Source organism: Microtus pennsylvanicus, chromosome 3 (genome assembly GCF_037038515.1).
Source record: "Microtus pennsylvanicus isolate mMicPen1 chromosome 3, mMicPen1.hap1, whole genome shotgun sequence".
NCBI classification, from domain to species: Eukaryota; Metazoa; Chordata; class Mammalia; order Rodentia; family Cricetidae; genus Microtus; species Microtus pennsylvanicus.
Window position 1 is genome coordinate 915936 of NC_134581.1, and position 21217 is coordinate 937152.

The window sequence follows — 21217 nt, forward strand, 5'->3', positions numbered from 1 at the left end:
ATGTTCTCTTCTGGTCCAGATTTCCAGTCGGTTCATTGTTATAGGTGGTTTCTGCTCTCCTGAAATTTACCATGATCATCTTTTCTTTTTAAGTCCTGTTCATTTATATAACAAATGCCTTGGTATTATCAACTAACTTCAACCCCTTGGTTTCTATATCTAAACTTTTTTTTTTAATTAAGGCTCACAGTATCCTGCAAAAGACATGGTATTCTTTACTGCATGCTGGGTCCTGCAGATGACGCCCTTCAGGGGTGCTGGATCATGCTTGACCCCCTTTAGATCTTTTGTTCTAGACTCTCTATTTGAGTCTCTCAGAGGCTTGCTTTTAATCTTCGGTAAGGTCATTATATTCTGTTCTTGTCCTCAGTCCTAGGGTGTTATCCATGCTTTCAATCATGGCTTTTGGAGATTCAATGCCTGTCTTAGCCAGGCAGCCCTGGTTCAATGCCTCCCTTAGCCAGGCAGATCCCAAGGGTTTCTCTGTGCCACACAGCCCTGGTTCAATGCCTCTCTTAGCCAGGCAGCCCTGGTTCAATGCCTCCCTTAGCCAGGCAGATCCCAAGGGTTTCTCTGTGCCACACAGCCCTGGGTCTGCTTCGCTCTCCCACCAGAACCACTGCCTGTGCCAGCATCATGGACTCTCCCTCTTCTCCCAGTTTTCAGTGTTGACCTCCTAAGAGCTTTTTCAATAAATCTGCACAGGAGTTCAGCAAGAACCAAGAGTTACCATGGCAACTCTGCATTTCCGCTGAACAGCTGAAAATTCACAGCTGACAGTTTAAAGAAGAATGCCTCTGGTGCCAGGTTATTACATTTCCAACTCAAAGCAGAGGCCAAGGCACAGCGCTAACCAGGTGACCTTCCAGTACTGCCATTAGAGGGAATGGCACCCCTCCTTTCCAATGCGCTACCTGGAGGCTTGGGAGAATAACTGTCTCAGGAACATGGCGGATCTGAGGCTAGCAGAGAGGACCTGCACAGAAAGCTACACTCTCAGCTTTGCTTTCTGCCAGGCACTGACTAATAAGCTCTTTTGAACTTTTTCCAGATCCATGCCCAGGTCAGCTGTACAAAACTGAACTAAAATAAAATGACCCTCACTGCAGTCTCTGGAGGGAGGACAGTGAGGGTCTGCTGAGCTGGTGGGGTGTGGTTTGGGTTTGGCCCGGAATGTGGGAATCAGAAGCTGCCTAGAACTCTGTGCTTTCTCTCAACGTGAGCCCTGCACACAATATCTGACCTGAGTTATCTGCAGATGAGAACCAGACTTTGTCCAGGCATGCCATGGGCTGCCTTTGAGACTTAACTCAAAATAGAAGCACTGGGTATTACACACATACAGAACTTCGTCCAGGCCATTGTGACTCAGTAAGCAACTCTGCTTCTACTGCTGGCTTTGTCTTGAATCTCTGAATATGGAAATCAGTCAGAAGGTGCTTGAACCATCATCATCAGCTCTAATCACTCATCTTACTCATCAGGAAACTGAGGCCCAGGGCAACCTTCACAGTTACAGAGGCACAGAAGGGTCACATCTGGAGCTTTGGACTTGACCCAGCTCACTCCTACCCTGGCCTTCTCTTCTAGAGACCAGTCAGCTCTTCACTCTAGGACACTATAAGCGCCGGTACAGAGAAACTAGAACCCAACCCCTCCTGAGCTTCACAAGGACTCATTCCCTTTTCCTTCCATGGATTCATAATTACAGATAGAGTTACTGTTGCTTTCTGACAGCTCAGGGAACCTGTAATAACCTCCGGGTGCCTTTCTTGTTAAAGCTTCCTCTTGCCCACCACGCTGTACTGTGAACAACATTGGGGCTCTCTGCTTCCCAGGCTCCTTCAGCAGAGCCACCGGTGTGTCTGCCCACACACTGGACGTTACCAGGAGTCTCTTACATCACTTACCTTCGCATATGCAGTTGTCTTAATGAACCACTGTCGGAGATATTTCTTCTCCACCTTGGCTCCAGAACGCCATGAACAGCCATATTCATTCACTTGCTCATTGGCCAGCACTGTTTGGTCCACTGGATCCCAGTTAACCAAGGCCTGTTAGGATGCAGGAGACGGGGTACACCGTGGTGAATGTCCTGTGGAGGGGCCCCTAGAGAACAGTGTGGCTCCAAGCCTGAGGGCATCTTTAGGATGGGCTGCCTGGCCAATGGGCCACTAGTAAGCTGTGGCAAGGACACATGAAATGCCCTTGTTAGAGTAGACTAGGGGAAGATGGAAGCCTTTGGGAACATGTCTAAATCGACCCTAGGTTTTCTTGAATGACAGGATGAACATTTAGGATTTGAAATTTTAGAACACTTTGGAAAAGAAGAAAAAAATGGTTATCTATTTAATGTTTAGAAAAATAGGATTACTGCAGAAGAAATAAATATACTGCTTTTTAATAACAACACTGACTTTTACGAAGGGATAACCAGGTGCTGGTTTCCATGCTAAGTGGATTACAGCTAAGTGGTGAGCTTGACAGCTGAGCTACTCCTGCCTTAGTCTTCCAGGAGCTTACGTGTGCCCTTTTCGTTCTCACAGTTGGCTTTGTGGTGTGGTAGGAAGACTCATCCTCAGAGAATCATGTCACAGAGAATGAATATGAGGAGCAGAGAAGCAATAAAACACACCTAAGGTCTCAGAGACACTGGCAGACGGGGAGGAAGTCAGGTATCCTTTCACCAGTGCCAGGAACTTTCCAGCCCTTTGAGACTGTGCTAAAGTCAGCAGTCAGCCCTTTACGGTCGCTTCAGTGGCTCTTTCAAGATACGTTGGGACCTGACTGGTTCTGGATGTCTTCCACATCAGCACAGAAATCAGGGTGGGGAGAGGTCAGCTAATTCATGAGCTATAATCTGGGTTGTGATTCTATAACTGCAAGTAATATAGTCACCAAAAACTTGAGACTATGCCATCTGGAATCAGATGGGAAGAGGAGCATGGGACAGTTTATTTCCTCCAACATGGGGTCCCCAAGGTCTTCACCTCAAAAGTATAAAGAGATGACCAGGATATTAAGAATCTAGGACCTAAAACTTTTAGGGTCATAAGCCAAAGAAAGTTGGCCCATCTGTTATTACCACTAACACCAGGGAGACACAGGAAGGGTTTTACTTAGTAGGTAAAAAGAAATCCTGTTTTATTTTGGCCGTGCTAGGATTATTGCAGAGGAGCCTACAACCCCGAGGCACATGCATCTTTGGACAAATCTCACTTTGTAGCTCTGGCTGTCCTGGAACTCACTCTGCAGACCAGGCTGGTCTCGGACTCACCAAGATCCACCTGCCTCTGCCTCTCAAGTGCTAGGATTAAAGGTGTGGGCCGCCACACCTGGTTAAAAGTGATGATTCTAAGATGGAGAAAATTCATAAAGTTTTAAAAGGGTAGCTAACATGAATGTACCTCCTTTTGATAGGCCAGTCCAGCTTCATAGAGTTTGATAAATAGGTATTGAGTCCATTTGTAGTAATCTGGCAAACAGGTAGTGATTTCCTGCCAAAAAAGGAAGAGGCATAAATGCACAGTCAGACCCCACAAGCACTGCACCACACATACCACAGCTTTGAGATTCAGTTCTTAAAAGCAACTAAATGTCCAAGTATTTACCAACTTATCTCTGCTAACTCTCAAAGTGAGGGAATAGCCATTTATTCTGGGAAGAAAGAGATGGTGTTATTGGAATGTCTCCTCCATCTTTCCTAGATATTTACAATGATAAGAGACTCTCAAGCCCTTTGCCTGTCACCCATGACTAACAAGTTACAGTATAGGAAACGGATATGAACTTTTTTAAATAAATATTTCATGTTTACTCAAAATTGTATGCGTGTAGTGTGGGGTATGTGCACGAGTGCTATTATTGATGGAGGCCAGAAGAGGTTGCCGGACCCCCTGGAACCGGAGTACAGATGGCTGTGAAAAGCCAGAACTCAGGTCCTCTAGAAAAGCAGCAAGTACTCTTCACTAGCGAGCCATCATTCCAATCCAGCCTTGGACATTTCTGCCTGGATAAACATATGCTGGGGAACAAGACTGTAGCTCATCTGGAAAGCAATTATGTCAAGACTATTTCATTTCAAACTAAATCTTGTGTCTACATAGAACCTACGATTTGATAGTTTCCATAGCCTCATTATTCTCCCTTTACTGTATAATATGAATCAAGCTGTTGTCTACATGGGGAAATTAATCAAAAATTCCTAAAGTTTACATTTTGCCTGAAAAACACTTTTAAATATAAAATTTAAAAAAATGGAACTTCATTAACTGATGAGGTTTGACATTGGTGAAGTCAAAGTAACTTACAACGGTCATGCGTTTCTCTTTTTCTAGTGCTGCTGAACTTTAAGTAAAAGCCATGGATAAAGGGCTGGGCATAGCTTAGTGACAGAGTGCTTATTTGCCTAGCAACCCTGAGACCTTGCAGTTAATCCTCAGCACTGCCATTGGCAGAAAAAGAGAAAAGGAGGTTTCTGTGGAACAATCTTTGTACACTGTAAATATGTATCACTCTCATTGGTTAATAAAGAGCTGACAGGCCTTTAGCTGGGCAGGAAGAGACAGAGCAGGAGAGCCAGACTAGGAGGATGCTGGGAAGAAGGGTAGAGTCTCAAGAGTCACCATTCAGAAACAGAGGAAACAGAATGTGTACAAAATGAGGTAACAAGCCACGAGACACATGCTAGAACACAGATAAGAAATATGGGTTAATTTAAGTTGTAAGAGCTAGTTAGTAATAAGCCGCAGCTATTGGCCAAGCACATATAATTAATATTAAGTCTCTGTGTTGGTTATTTGGGAACTGGCGAACAGTGATGGAGGAGGGTCATCTTTCTGTTGTTTCATTGGTTAAGTAATAAAGAAATTGCTTGGCCTCTGATAGGACAGAAAATTAGGTAGGCGGAGTAAACAGAACAGAATGCTGGGAGAAAGAAGCTGAGTCAGGCAGTTGCCATGATTCTCCCACTCCCGACACAGCCGCAAGTTAAGATCTTCCCTGGTAAGCCACCTCGTGGACTACACAGATTATTAGAAATGGGTTAGGTCAATATGTAAGAGCTAGCCAATAAGAGGCTGGAACTAATGGGCCAAGAAGTGTTTAAAAGAATACAGTTTTGGTGTAATTATTTCGGGGCATAAGCTAACCATGCGGGCAGCCGGACGCCAGGAATGTAGCCCGCCACCCTTATTACAACAGAACAGAAAAGAAAAGTCTGTCTACAGGGGATAGTGGGAAAATGTTTCTCAAATGGCTCCACCTGTAGCTGATATTCCTACAAAAGATAGACTTTATCCAAGTGCGGACCACTTCTATATTCCTTAAGATGAACAAATAAGGAAAGCTTCAAACCCAGGAGGAAGGCAAGTATAATAGGAAGTGGTAACCTAAAAGGGCTGTTTTTCTTCTGTTAAATTCATTCATTCCTTTTGAGGCAGGGTCTCACGTAGTCAAGGGTAGCCTCAAACTTTGAACTTCTGATCTACCTGCTTCTTGAATGCGAAGTTATAGAAACATGCCAGTCACTACGCCCAGATTGTGTGCTGCTGGGGATCTAATTAATCCAGGGCTTCATGTACGTTAGGCAAGCATTCTAGCAATTGAGCTGCATTCCTAGCTTTCCTTGGTTGTTTTATTATTGCTGTTTTGCTATTGCTGTTGTTTTAAGTAGCAGAGCGCCAATATTAAAAAACGATATTTTCGGGCAGTACTTGGGATCAAACCCAGAGACTCAGGCATGCTAACAAGTGCTCTAACACTGAGCTATAAATAACCCAAGCCCAGAAAACAGTTTTCTTATTTTAATGCAGAACAGAGCCTATAGCTCAGCAATTAAGAGAACTGGCTGTTTTTCCAGGTCCTGAGTTCAGTTCCCAGCTTAGAACTGTTTATAACTGTAGTCTCATGGAATTTGGTGCCTTTTAGTAGTGTGCAGGCATAAATACAGGCAAAATATCCATATACATAAAACAAACAAATGAATCTTTTTTTAAAGATGCAGAATAACTCATCTCTGACCACCAGTTCCATGTCCCTACAATGACACACAGTGACAAACCAGCCATTCTATTGGTGGTCCCAAGCAGCCTGGCCCCCACCAATGCCTAAGCTATGGTTTCTCTGCTACATACATGAATCACCAGCTCCCAGGAACTGCATAGGCATCTGGTATACAGGGGTGCCAGGCACGAGAGGAACTCTACCAACTCAAGAATCTGACTAACAGACAGGGAGTGTTGTCTCCTCAAGTCAACTTCATCAGTGCTAAAGCTGACACCTCAACCCTTCACCTACTAGCACGGCACAGAATTGCTCTCTTTAGCTTCTCTGGTCAAATATCTTTAAATCCACTTTTAACCTGTCAGGAGCCAGCTTCTATTTTGTTTCACTCATCATTTTATGCTTTCCAACACGGAGGGACCCCAAAGTGCTGCTGAACTGGGAATAAGATAGACATGTGAAAGTCTGTCTACAAAAGCAAATCTGTATATCTCATTTAGGTTTCACAGTTGAATTGTGTATATAGTCACAAGTACACAAGGAAAATAGATTGAATTGAAGGGTAGGGTCGGTGAGGGGTGGGTGAGGATTATGGGAAAATTTCCTTAGACCTTGCTATTGTAGAAATATCTTTTTTTCTTTTTATTAAAAAAGTCTTTATTGACTATGGTTTTTAAAAAGTATGTAAAGCAAATATGAATAAAATGAAACTATGAATGGGGCCAATTAACACTTTATTTTGTATTTAAGTTGCTCATAATAAAATATAAAAAAATTTCCAATGAATATACTATAACAAATTAGAAAATGAATTATAATGACTATGTATTACAATGAGAATATTTTATAATACACTCTCTAAGCCCCTGAATCTGCTTCTGGACACTGAAGTCACATAGCAATAGAACGGCATTACCTTCAACCAGGTTTGTGGTTTTGGAAATCAGTTTTACTGAAGTAGAAGAGCCAGGGAAGAAAGAGAGGAGCAGGAGAGCTTCATCTAGCCAGCCATTCACCTGTGTTCCTTCTGGGCACCAGCCAAGGTGAAAGAGGGAGTTTGGGCCCCTTTCTTCCTAACTTCACATTTGGACTTGAGCTGTTTTATCTGTTGCTTCTGCAACTGCCATCCAGAGGAAACCCGTGTGGTCACAGCCACTGCTGTGTGGTCACGGCCACCACTGTATGGTCAGAGCCACTGCTGTGGGGTCATGGCCACCACTGTATGGTCAGAGCCACTGCTGTGTGGTCAGGGCCACTGCTGTGTGGTCAGAGCCACTGCTGTGTGGTCAGAGTCACTGCTGTGTGGTCACGGCCACTGCTGTGTGGTCACGGCCACCGCTGTATGGTCAGAGCCACTGCTGTGTGGTCAGAGTCACTGCTGTGTGGTCACGGCCACTGCTGTGTGGTCACGGCCACTGCTGTGTGGTCACAGTCACCACTGTATGGTCAGAGTCACTGCTGTGTGGTCACGGCCACTGCTGTGTGGTCAGAGTCACTGCTGTGTGGTCACGGCCACTGCTGTGTGGTCAGGGCCACCGCTGTGTGGTCACGGCCACCGCTGTGTGGTCAGGGCCACTGCTGTGTGGTCACGGCCACTGCTGTGTGGTCAGGGCCACTGCTGTGTGGTCACGGCCACTGCTGTGTGGTCAGGGCCACTGCTGTGTGGTCATGGCCACTGCTGTGTGGTCAGGGCCACTGCTGTGTGGTCAGGGCCACTGCTGTGTGGTCAGGGCCACTACTGTGTGGTCACGGCCACTGCTGTGTGGTCAGAGTCACTGCTGTGTGGTCAGAGCCACTGCTGTGTGGTCAGGGCCACTGCTGTGTGGTCACGGCCACTGCTGTGTGGTCAGAGCCACTGCTGTGTGATCAGAGCCACTGCTGTGTGGTCACGGCCACTGCTGTGTGGTCACGGCCACTGCTGTGTGGTCAGGGCCACTGCTGTGTGGTCAGGGCCACTGCTGTGTGGTCACGGCCACTGCTGTGTGGTCACGGCCACTGCTGTGTGGTCAGAGCCACTGCTGTGGGGTCACGGCCACTGCTGTGTGGTCAGAGCCACCGCTGTGTGGTCAGGGCCACTGCTGTGTGGTCAGAGCCACGCTGTGTGGTCAGGGCCACTGCTGTGTGGCCAGAGTCACTGCTGTGTGGTCAGAGCCACTGCTGTGTGGTCAGAGCCACTGCTGTACAACTGCCCAAGGAGGCTGGGCCTCAGGAGAGTGATGCGGTCTCCCCGCTGAGCCTTCCTACCTGTGCGAGGCCAGCTTTCTTACTAAGTCAAGTAACTTACAAGCAATGAGAGTCACACATCTCTTCTGGAACCTGCCATCATTCGCCCATTAGAATAGAACAAAATGAAAACAGTGAATTCTCATCCTCTAAAATCATCAAAGGCATTTTTTTTGAAATTATGTCACTTAAAAGTTTTTAGTTTAAACAACTGGTTAAAAAGCAAAACCTCCTTTTCTGTGCTCACTGTACACAGTCTACGGTTAGAGAACGCAGAATTTCACGTGCTCACTGTTCACAGTTCTACAGTTAGAGAACACAGGATTTCACGTGCTCACTGCACACAGTTCTACAGTTAGAGAACACAGGATTTCACGTGCTCACTGCACACAGTTCTACAGTTAGAGAACACAGGATTTCACGTGCTCACTGCATACAGTTCTACAGTTAGAGAACACGGGATTTCACATGCTCACCATGAACTACTTACTCAAAACACAGTTCTACAGTTAAGAGAGCAGAAAATATTAACAGTCTTCCTTCCCAAATAAGACAAAGACTCTGCTCCCTGAGGATTACCTGACAATGGCTAGAAAGATGCTTTGTCACCAGTCTGTGCACAAGTGTGCTCACATGTGTGGGAACACGCGGACAAAAGTACACTTAAGTGCCTACCATATGTGCTAACACTACAGAGTTAACAAGGAAGACAGTCCTCCCAAATTATTCAGCTACACATGGATTTCATTTTTATTATTTATTTATTTATTTTAAATTTGGTTTTTTGAGACAGGGTTTCTCTGTGAAGCCCTGCCTGTCCTGGAACTCACTCTGTAGACCAGGCTGGCCTCAAACTCACAGAGATCCTCCTGCCTCTGCATCACGAGTGCTGAGATTAAAGGCGTGTGCCAGCACCGCCCAGCCCTCCTTTTCTGTGCTTTGAGATGGAATCGTGTATAGAACCCAGGCTGGCCTTACACTCAGGGCACTCTTCCTGTCTTACCCTCCCACATGTTAGATTACAGGGTGAGGCACCATACACTCTTTTTAACTTTCAATGCTAATGGTGCAATCTTTATCTAAGGGTTTATATTATTTCATTTTAAGTCTGAAGCCACAGGCAGATCAAGGGAACTTTAACCAGGCCATTCTCTAGTGGACGGTCCATAAAAAGTAACAAAGGAGATTAAATATCATTTAGTAGTGTATTTACTCAGCTTCTCTCCTAAACCAGATGTGGTCACTCTGTTGAACACGGCTGGTAAAGCACCAGGAACCTGGCACGAGAGAGACAGGGGTTTGCTAGGGACAAGTGATTTATTTTAGCATCTAGATTTTAAACAATTTAAAATATCCCTAAGTGGATTCTCCTCTATATCCTGTTATTATGTTTTATCGCCATTGGTTAATAAAGAAGTTGCTTTAGGCCAATAGCTTAACAGAGTAAAGCCACGCAGAAAATCCAAACAGACATATACAGAAAGATTAGGCAGCGCTGGAAAGAAGCCATGTAGCTGCCGCAGGAAACAGACTCATGGAAACCTTGCTGGTAAACCAGGGCCTTTGGTAAAATATAAAATAATAGAAATGGGTTAATTTAAGATGTAAGAGCTAGCTAGAAATACGCTTAAGCTATTGGCCAAACAGTATTGTAAATAATACAGTTTCTGTGTGATCAGATTATCTGGGGTCTGGGTGGCTGGGAATGAATGAGCAGCATCTGTACCTCATTTCCCCTGCTTTCAAATAAGTTCACACAGCTGGAGCGATGGCTCAGCAATTAAGAGCACTTACTGTGCTTGCTTACAAAGGACTGGTCCCAGCATACATTTTGGTAAACCACAGCTGTCTGTAAGTCCACTTCCAAGAGATCTGACACCTCTTCAGGCAAGCACTCTGCGCACATACAAACATGCAGGAATCACTCATACACAAACAAGCCATGCTGCATTAAGGTTCCACTGGTTCAGCACAAATATTTAAATGCACAGCTCTGAAAACAGCTGCAGTTTGGCTTCGCTCCACACAGATCTCTATCAAGCTTTTACACCTGTGAGCTCCAGAGAGCACCATCTAGCTGTCTGAGATCTCAGGAAAGTGACTCCTCCACATTGTAATCTTACAGTTTACTCTGCCTGGGGTCAGCGTAAAAAATATTCCACAGATTTATAGGTAAACACAGAACCCCAGGCAGAAGATAGATATGCTCTCTCAGAAACACAAAGAGGCTCAAGGCAACCTCTCGGAAACCAGCCATTTTCACCCGATGACCTTGAATAATTTAACCTAACAATTAAGCCAGTGTGACCGTGACTTCTGGCCCAGGGATCTGGCATTGATGATGTCCAGGAGGTGGAGGCACCAAGGTTTGGTTATGTCTGTGATACAGGAGGACAATGCACTGTGTGCTGGAATCACGGCATTCAGGATCCACCTGGTGCTCCACTCAAGTGTGATGTCAGGAAGGACACTCAGAGGCCCCTCAGCAGTCTCTAGGCAGAAGAGGGAATAGAGCGTGACTGATAGCTTGGCACAGTTCTGGTTTGGGTCTGAATCAGCTCTTCCTGTTGTTTTTGTCTAGGGCTTTTTCTTCTCCTCTATAGAAAGCTAGCAGCAGGAGGCTGAGGCAGGAGGATTGAAAGCTTGCAGCCAGCCTCTCAAGCAGGCTGCCGGATTATGAGGATGAGAGGAGGAGCACAGGACTGGAGGCAGAAGTGGAGCCCCGGGGCCTGGATGGTCTGGGCCACCGCAGGCCAGAGAGCTCCCTCTGACACAGATGCTGCAAGAGAACCAGCCTGCCCTTCCAACAGTGTCAACACCTCATTAAACAAAACACTCGTTCCAGGAGTTAAGGGTCATCATATTTACAAAACAGACAAGGCCAAAGCCAAATGTGGTAATAAACACCGATAATCTCATACTCAGGAGGCCGAGGCAGGAAAATTCCCTTGAACTTGAGGCCAGTCTGAGCTACACAGTGAGTTTCAGTCTAGCCTGGGCAAAGCAAAGCAAAGCAATTCTAGCCTGAGGCAGAGTTCTAGACAATTTTATAAATACAACAGGCTTTTAAAGAAATGAGGGGACCATTGTTCTGGAATCCCAGTCTGGCTTATTCACAGCACTCCATCTGAGGAAACGCCTCCCCAACACACCACACAGTGATTGAAGAAACCTGTGTGCAGAGTCTCCAAAACTCCAAAGACAAATGGAGAACTGTGCGTCATGAGCAGTTTCCAGACCTGAAACAGCAGCGGCCTTTCAGGATTCACAGTGAGGTCCCCTGCTCAGTGGCCTAGGGTCAGGCTGGCTCAGCATCACACTCCTGCTCTCTTTTAACTGACCAATGAGAAGAGCTGACACAGGGTCAGCTGCTGGGTCTTTTTCCTAAGACACATGATGGAGGAAGGCCATTGGTTAAAAAAATAAAGAAACTGCTTGGCTGGCCCTCATAGGTTAAAACATAGATGGGAGGAGTAAACAGAACAGAATGCTGGGAAGAAGAGGAAGTGAGCTCAGACTCCACAGCTCTCCTCTCGGGGGGCAGATGCCTCAGAGAGACACACACGCAATGAAGCTCTGACCCAGGATGGACGTAGGCTAGAATCTTCCCGGTAAGCGCACCTAGCTGTGCTACACAGAATATTAGAAATGGGCTAGTCCAGGTGCGAGAGTTAGCCTAGAAGAGGCTAGATAGAAATGGGCCAAGCAGTGTTTAAAAGAATACAGTGTCCGTGTAATTATTTTGGGGTATGAGCTAGCCAGGCGGCTGGGGTGCTGGGGACGCAGCCCTGCCGCTCTTATTACTACAAATGGCACCCAGACGTGTGGATAACTGAACCCACTGAAAGCCTGAGAAAGCTTGGGAAAGAGTAAAGCATGTTTTCTTGATAGTGACAATTTCTCAGGTCTACTCTGCTTGCTAGAGGCAAGCAAGCACCTCATCTAAGAGAGGCTTCCCGACTCAGCTTTAGCTGCAAAACCCTGCAGCTCATTAAGAGGTCCTGCCACAAAACACTTAAATGGTGTTGACGAAAAGCTGAACGCATGCTTTTCGGTTTTCAGCCATAGCAGGAAAAAAGCTGCGCTGTTTAAAAATGCTGGCTTTCAGGGCTGTCCTGCCAGGGCAAACTCTGACTCTTACACAGGCGGTTCATGCGGTTTGCAAGCACAGGCTGCTGAAGCTCGCTTGCTGGCAGGGACCTTGAAATGCCATAGAGTTGTGGCTATAAACATGGCTACAGCCAGTACCTCAGCCATGAGGCTGGAAAGCTAAGGAATGGGCTGGATCCAGCCGCCAAAGCAACAGCTTTAGTCCTACCAATATTGCTTGGTAAATTAGAGACTCATGTGGTCAGAAAAACAGAGAGAGATACAGTAAAGAGAGCGTCAAAGACAAAGAAAATGTTTAAATGATTTACAGCGTGTTAAAAATATATGCAGACTAAAAGTTAAAATTCTTAAAGTAAAAAACAAAAATAAGGAAGAAAGAGAGTAGTTGGGTGTGGTAGTACACACCTTTAATCCCAACACTCGGGAGGCAGAGGGAGAGTGACCTCTGTGACTTCAAGGTGTGGTAGCACAGACCTTTAATCCCAGTGCCTAGAAGGCAGAGACAAACAGATCTCTGTGAGTTCAAGGTGTAGTAGTGTACACCTTTAATCCCAATGCCTGGGAGGCAGAGACAGGCGGATCTCTGAGAGTTCAAGGACAGCCTGGTCTACAGAGTTATTCTAGGTCAAAGATACAGAGAACCTGTCTCAAAAAGCAAAAAGTTAAAAGTAAAAATAAACAAAATAGAGGTTAAAACAAAGCTGTACAAAGATGGAAAATAGACAGAGAATTTTGATACTGTATGCTATTATGCTCTCTTTGAATTGTTTGAATGCTGAAGAAGGAGCAACAGATGCCAAAAGATATTTGTTTATAAATGCTGCTGAACTAATCCAACATAGATATTTTGAAAATGCCTTGAATTTGAAATTTGGATCTAAGGACATGATGCTTTGGAAAGGAGTTTCTTATTTTGTTTTCACAGAGGATGAGACCTGTTCATTTCTTCTATTCCGATTTGGTATGATGGACCACGCCCTCCTGAAGGGTTGCTGTGAACATCGTCAGAAAATTGCTTTGCTCAACTGCCAACTGAGATGAAAGTAGCACACAGGTTATACCATGAAAGACCTAATTAACGACGCCCCCATTCAGCAGGAAGCAGTTTGGACAGAAAAAACTGCGCCCATGTTCCCAAATATGGTTTATAAATGTTCTTTTACATTTAAAGGGGGATAGGATATAGGTATGAATAATTTGCATTAGTATAGATTTTGCTTTATTGATAGAGATTTAAGGTCAATTTTGTTATATGTATATGTATTTCTGATCTTTATTAAGGTATTGTGATTGTGTAGTTCACTTAAAATGTAATATATATAGCTTGTTAATAGATAATCATAATAGTCAAGCTTGTAGTCATGTTAGTTAAGATTTTCTCGATGTACATAGATATATTTTAGATAGGCATTCTTCATATCTTTCAAAGATTATAGAATATGGCATTTTAAATGTTTTAATAACTTAGGACTTTTCATGACAATGAGACACATCTGCTCCTGGCAGCACCAATCTACTTCAAGAAGAAGATGGGCATCGAAGAGGCACCTTATGGAGTTTTGATAGCCATTTGGGCAAGAAACTGCTCTTGCCTGGACTATTGCATAAAATGGACACAGAAAACCCGCAGAGAGAGTACTACTGAACTTGCCTAAAGGTGAGATGATCTTTCGGGGTTCCTGATTCATGAAAGAGTCTGCGAGACATTCTGCAGGACACAACAGATAGTGACTGAACTGACTTTGAATTTTCCTGCTTTATGGAAATGTCTGCTGGATACCATGGGCCTGAAGGCTGAAGATGGATGCCCCAACGGTACAGAGGAACTTTGGGTGACTGTCCATGCAGCAAAATGTCTCTGTCATTTCTAGAGTTTAAAAGTTGCTTACTTTTTGTTTGCTTAGGTAATATTGTATCTTTCTGGAGTCTTTGATGGAGTTAAGAATAGTTAGTTATAGTTATAGTTTTCCTTAGTTATGATAAAGATTATTGTAATTTTTACTTGATAACTGTTTTGTTATATGTAATTTTGCTATGTTAAAGTTAAAGCCTTCCTTTTTTTTTGTTTAAACAGAAAAAAGGGAAATTATGGAGGAAGGCCATTGGTTAAAAAAATAAAGAAATTGCTTGGCTGGCCCTCATAGGTTAAAACATAGATGGGAGGAGTAAACAGAACAGAATGCTGGGAGGAAGAGGAAGTGAGCTCAGACTCCACAGCTCTCCTCTCGGGGGCAGACACCTCAGAGAGACGCCATGCCCCGCTCCCGGGCAGACACACGCGATGAAGCTCTGACCCAGGATGGACATAGGCTAGAATCTTCCCGGTAAGCGCACCTAGCTGTGCTACACAGAATATTAGAAATGGGCTAGTCCAGGTGCGAGAGTTAGCCTAGAAGAGGCTAGATAGAAATGGGCCAAGCAGTGTTTAAAAGAATACAGTGTCCGTGTAATTATTTCGGGGTATGAGCTAGCCAGGCGGCTGGGGTGCTGGGGACGCAGCCCCGCCGCTCTTATCACTACAGACACCAGTGGGCAGTGGGGGCTAGGGAAGAAAGGGAAATGGATCCGCACATGCATTCACTCACGACTCGACTCTACAGACTCACAGAGTACTGTCCAGGGCAGCGTATGATAGGACAATGGCCTTTCTTCTACCTCTGAGAAGCTTTACAGCCTCACTGTTCCTCAGCAAAGTCCCTCGGCATCCCCTTCCATGTCTATCCCCGTGGGAAGAGAAGCAAGGCTGTTGGCCTTCACCAGCTCCAGGCCAGGGCTGCCTCTCCTCCTCTCAAGGTCCTGCTGCACTCCCTCTAAACTACATCTTTCCCAGTGACTCCTTGACATCTTCAGGACCACACCAGGCCATGTGCCCCCCCCTTCTCCCTCCTCCTTTCTGGACCATCGTCCCATGACTCCCTCTTACTGAGATCCCACTGCACTTTCTCCTGGCCTCTTTCCTTTGTTCCCCTTCTTCCCACCTGCCAGTTCCCATTCGCCACTGTCCTGCATCAGACCCCCGATACCCTCTTTGCAGAATTGAAGGAAAAGCTGTTAATATCAGGGTCATTAATCTTGAGCCTACATCGGTCTGAGCACTCATTTTTATGCAATTATGTTTCTCCATGCAGAACTACCTTTAGATTGAAAATGAACATTTAAAGAAAACCAAAACTTGTGAATGCTAGACACTGCACGTTTATACAGTGTGTGTCTTCTTCTTAAAGGCTTTGCTTTCCAAGTCCAGGGCCACAAGCCAAGTTCTTAAGTGATATGAAAGGTTTGAAGTCTACATTTCTTAAAGAAAATTTAGAATATTAACAGCAGGGAGATCAAGGCTTGCAGCTTTGAAGACACAGTCTTTCTTACTGAAAACAGTTCATCTTCAGAAGTGTGAGCACATGTGTATTTGAGTTTTACCATGTACCTGGTAACTTGACAATTTCCTCCCCCCATTGTACTCAAGATCATAGGAGCTACTTATATGCAGACAAAAAGTAACAATTTGCTAAATTTCTTGGTAATTATTCTTTGCCAACTGACTTCATCGTGGCAATCTAACAAATGGACAGCGTTGCTAACTCGACATTTAGGACAGAACACTCTCCATAGAGCTACAGAGAAGATTGATTAGTTTGAGCTGCAATCTGTTGTCAGTATAGGTGAGCAGAGACCAGCACTCCATCTTTCTAAAGGGAACACCGATGTAATTTGAAACATCCTCAAACGGTGAGTTCAACAGGGCAGAAGCTGTCGACGGATACTTTCATGAGGCTAGTCTCTAGGTTTCCTGAGAGAATGAAGAAATTTCTTAGACGTGGATGAGGGCCAGGAGATGGAAGAAAACACCATTTTTATAATACACAATTCAGACAGTGGTGGCCACAGAGCTATCTGCAGCTCCGCTAAGCAATGAGTTGGAGAAACATGCCACAGCGTGAGCAATTTCACCTGAGACAAAGATCAAGAAATGAAACCATAAACTTAGAAAAAGTCACAGAAAATTGCCTTGATAGAACAACAGAAACTATGTGTGTGTGTGGGGGTAAGTGCACACGTTCACGTGTGTGCTCACATGTATGGGGGTAAGTGTACACATTCAAATGCGTGCTCACATGTGTGTGTGTGGGTAAGTGCACACGTTCACATGCGTGCTCACGTGTGTGTGGGGGTAAGTGCACACGTTCATGTGTGTGCTCACATGTATGGGGGTAAGTGTACATGTTCACGTGTGTGCTCACATGTATGGGGGTAAGTGCACACGTTCATGTGAGTGCTCACATGTGTGTGTTTGGGTAAGTGCACAGTTCACGTGTGTGCTCACATGTATGGGGGTAAGTGCACACGTTCATGTGAGTGCTCACATGTGTGTGTTTGGGTAAGTGCACAGTTCACATGTGTGCTCACATGTATGGGGGTAAGTGTACACGTTCATGTGTGTGCTCACATGTGTGTGTGGGGTAAGTGCACACGTGCACGTGTGTGCTCACATGTATGGGGGGTAAGTGTACACGTTCACGTGTGTGCTCACATGTATGGGGGGTAAGTGTACACGTTCACGTGTGTGCTCATATGTGTATGGGGGGTAAGTGCACACATTCACGTGTGTGCTCACATGTATGGGGGTAAGTGTACACGTTCACGTGTGTGCTCATATGTGTGTGTGGGGTAAGTGCACACGTTCACGTGTGTGCTCACATGTAAACAATGGGCATCTTTTGTCACTCTCCATTTGACTTTTTGGGACAAAGTCTCTCACTAAGCTGGAGCGCATCAGTGTGGCTAGGCTGGCTGGACAGCGAGCTCCAGGATCCTCCTGCCCCATACTCCCCGTCCTCGATCAGCTTTTATGTAGGCGCTGGGAATCCAAACACAGGTGCTTTGTACGTGTACAGCAGTCACTTTAGTGACTGAAACATTTCCCAGCTCCCAATCCAGTGAACTTTTTATTTTAATTTTAATTAATTAACTTATTTATTTTAGACTAGGGTTCAAGTAGAGGAAGATAAAAGGCTCGTAAGCATGGCCCAGTTGAACATGCAGAGGTGCCAAGACATGGTCAAGACTTCATGACAACCAAAACATGTCAGTCCCAAAAGATACTCAGCAAAATCACTTCAGTAAAGACAAAGGCACCACCTTGGCCCCCCTCCCAAAGGTGAGTTCCAACCACAGGGGACACCCAAAGGAAACACTCATTTTTCTGATGGAGCACCAGAAACCCAGGGCCAGAGACTGGTCAGACGAACGGGTTTCACTTGTCAGGACCTAAAAGGAGACTGTCTTGTCAAATACTTGGAGTGCCTGCCACACGTTGTCAAGGCAACTGGCTCTGCGCTCTCCCAGTGGAAGCTTCTCCCCAGCCTGGCTGTCAGGCACTCGCCTGCCTCAAGGTGTTTTTTGTTTTAAGATGTTTTTGATCCCTTTAAAATTAAAAATTTCATTTAAAAATATATCTGCCACTCTGTAGGACTTGCTATTTCTAGTATCTGGTATTTAGTCACGTATGTAAATAAAGTGCCAGGACCTTGGCGCAATGATGACTTTTCATTCTGTAATCGTGACCATGGCATCTGAGTGAACTCAGGCTGGAAGGATGCAGGGCCCGTGTGTTAGGGATGAAGAGGACACTATTCCTAAATTGTAATCCAGTCCAGGGTGAGGAAGGAAAGGCCAAAACAGGTGAGGCCAAGTGATGTGGGAGTGTCATATATCAATTTGTTGATTCCTTTGGCTAAGCAATAAAGAAACTGCTAGGCCCATTTGATAGGCCCACCCTTAGGTGGGTGGAGTAAACAGAACAGAACGCCGGGAGGAAGAGGAAGTGAGCTCAGACTCGACAGCTCTCCTCTCCAGAGCAGACGCCTTCAGAGAGACGCCATGCTACCTGCTCCAGGGAAGACGCACGCTATGAAGCTCCAACCCAGGATGGACTTAGGCTTAGAATCTTCCCGGTAAGCGCACCTAGGGGCGCTACACAGATGATTAGAAATGGGCCAGAGCAGTGTTTAAAAGAATACAGTATCCGTGTAATTATTTGGGGCATAAGCTAGCCGGGCAGAGCCAGGCGGCTGGGGTTTTGGGGACATAGCCCCGCCGCCGCATCCCTATTACTACAAATGACACCCAGACGTGTGGCTAACTAAACCCACTTACAAAACCTGAGAAGGCTTAAAAATAAGGGAGAGAGCATTTAACACAGATTTTTGCTGTTTGTTGGTGGCGTGCTGTAGAGAGATTTCCTGATTCAGCAACAGCAGCAGAAAAAAAGCTGCGTTATTTTAAAGTGTGGCTTCCCGGGGCTGTGCCGCCAGTGCAAAATCTGGCTTTATGTTTGTGTTCCCGCTTGGGATCTGAAGGAGAGTGCTCTGAGACCTTGACGATGACTCAGAGCTCCCTGCCTGCTCCTGGGCAGAAGGCAGAATCAGGCTTAGGCAGGCGGAAGAGCATGGCGGATTCCTGCCGCCATACAGGGACGTGTTTTCAGACTGCGCAGTGCTCTGCGTGTCAGATTTGGATGTTACTTGGATGAAAAGAATTTCTGTGCTGCACGCTCAGTTTCAGAATTAAAGTGCTGAGTGCCGCTCCTACCTGGTAGCCCCAAGAGGCTTCCTGACTCAGCTTTAGCTGCAAAGCCTGCAGCTCATTAAGAGGTCCTGCCACGAAACACTTAAACGGTGTTGACGAAAAGCTGAACGCATGCTTTTCGGTTTTAAGCCATAGCAGGAAAAAAGCTGTGCCGTTTAAAAATGCCAGCTTTCTGGGCCATCCTGCCAGGGCAAACTCTGACTGTTTGAGGCAGGAGGGCCGGCTACCGAGAGAGGACTTGAGTGTCGTCTGTTGTAGCTTGCTGGCTGGCAGGGACCTTGAAATGCTATAATCACGGCTGCGACCTGTATATCCGCCATGAGGCTGGAAAGCTAAGGAATGGACTGGATCTAGCTGGCAAAGCCACGCCTTTAGTCCTACTGAGATTGCTTGGTAAACTAAAGACTCATGTGGTCAGAAAAACAGAGAGAGATACAGTAAAGAGAGATTCAAAGACAAAGAAAATTTCTAAATGGTTTACTGTGTGTTAAAAATATATGCAAGCTGAAAGTTAAAGTTCTTAAAGCAAAAAACAAAAAAAAGGAAGAGAGTTGTTGTGTGTCTTAGTACACACCTTTAATCCCAACACTTGGGAGGCAGAGGGAGATAGACCTCTGTGACTTCAAGGTGTGGTAGCACACGCCTTTAATCCCAGTGCCTAGAAGGCAGAGACGAACAGATCTCTGTGAGTTCAAGGTGTAGTAGCAAACACCTTTAATCCCAATGCCTGGGAGGCAGAGACAGGCGGATCTCTGAGAGTTCAAAGACAGCCTGGTCCACAGATATACGCTCAAAAAGCAAAAAGTTAACTTAGGAATGTCTCAGCTTAGATTCTTAAGCGCCTAATGATTTAAAGGCGCAAATCAAAAGTGCTCCTGGATAGTAAAAAATTGCAGATTCACAATAGGACAGATTCAGACCACTAAATGAGTCACACTGTTGGATGAATGTACGTAGGCTTGGGAGAGAGAAGAAAAAGAATATAGAGAATAAAGTTAATGGTTTAAAAAGAAAAAAGTAAAAGTAAAGTCTTTAAAGAGACAGAGTACAGATAGTTATAGATATAAATAAAAATAAGCCGCGTAAAGATGGAAAATTCACAGAGAGTCTGGATTATGTACATTGTGTTTTCTTTAAAATTTTTGACTGTGAAGGAGCTAAGTACAGAGAGACATTTCATTATATGGGCTGCCAAGTGGAACCAGAACGGATATCATGAGGGTATGATTTCAGAATTTGGATCTAAGGATATGATACTTTGGAAAAGAGTTTCTTATTTTGTTTTCACAGAGGATGAGACTCTATGGATTTCTTCTATTCCGATTTGGTATGATGGACCACGTCCTCCTGAAGGGTTGCTGTGAACATCTTCAGAAAATTGCCTTGCTCAACTGCCAACTGAGATAAACCTGGCACACAGGTTACACCCTAAATAATCTGATTAACGACGCCCCCATTCAGCAGGAAGCAGTTTGGAGAGAAAAAACTGCGCCCATGTTCCCAAATATAGTTTATAAATGTTCTTTTACATTTAAAGGGGGAAACGATATAGGTATGAATAATTTGCATTGGTATGGATTTTACAGTCAATTTTGTTATATGTATAAATGTTTCTGATGTAACCTTTACTTGATAACTGTTTTGTTATATGTAATTTTGCTATGTTAAGGTTAAAGCCTTCCTTTTTTTGTTTAAACAGAAAAAGGGGAAGTGATGTGGGAGTGTCATATATCAATTTGTTGATTCCTTTGGCTAAGCAATAAAGAAACTGCTAGGCCCATTTGATAGGCCCACCCTTAGGTGGGTGGAGTAAACAGAACAGAACGCCGGGAGGAAGAGGAAGTGAGCTCAGACTCGACAGCTCTCCTCTCCAGAGCAGACGCCTTCAGAGAGACGCCATGCTACCTGCTCCAGGGAAGACGCACGCTATGAAGCTCCAACCCAGGATGGACTTAGGCTTAGAATCTTCCCGGTAAGCGCACCTAGGGGCGCTACACAGATGATTAGAAATGGGCCAGAGCAGTGTTTAAAAGAATACAGTATCCGTGTAATTATTTGGGGCATAAGCTAGCCGGGCAGAGCCAGGCGGCTGGGGTTTTGGGGACATAGCCCCGCCGCCGCATCCCTATTACTACAGCCAAGGAATGAAGAAACCCAACATAGCCCTGGAAATGTGAAATACGTGAGCTGCTATTCTTTGATGCTAAAGCATGATGGCTGCTCGCAAGCTCCTTCCTTCTCCCTGTCTCCCTCCCTCCTCCTTCTGTCAGTGTGTGTGTGTGTGTGAGTGTGTGTG

At 45.2% G+C, this 21217-nt stretch overlaps 1 protein-coding gene across 3 annotated transcripts in view; it reads right to left on the minus strand.

Moving 5' to 3' along the window:
* Lars2 (leucyl-tRNA synthetase 2, mitochondrial) overlaps positions 1–21217 on the minus strand; it is a 110836-nt gene that overhangs the window by 54118 nt on the left and 35501 nt on the right. For all 3 annotated transcript variants that reach the window (XM_075964033.1, XM_075964031.1, XM_075964030.1), the window contains exons 6-7: positions 3408–3497; positions 1911–2054 (exon numbers count right to left, since the gene is read on the minus strand). In XM_075964033.1, coding sequence (XP_075820148.1) covers positions 1911–2054; positions 3408–3497 — 234 coding nt within the window. The remainder of the gene's footprint in view (positions 1–1910; positions 2055–3407; positions 3498–21217) is intronic.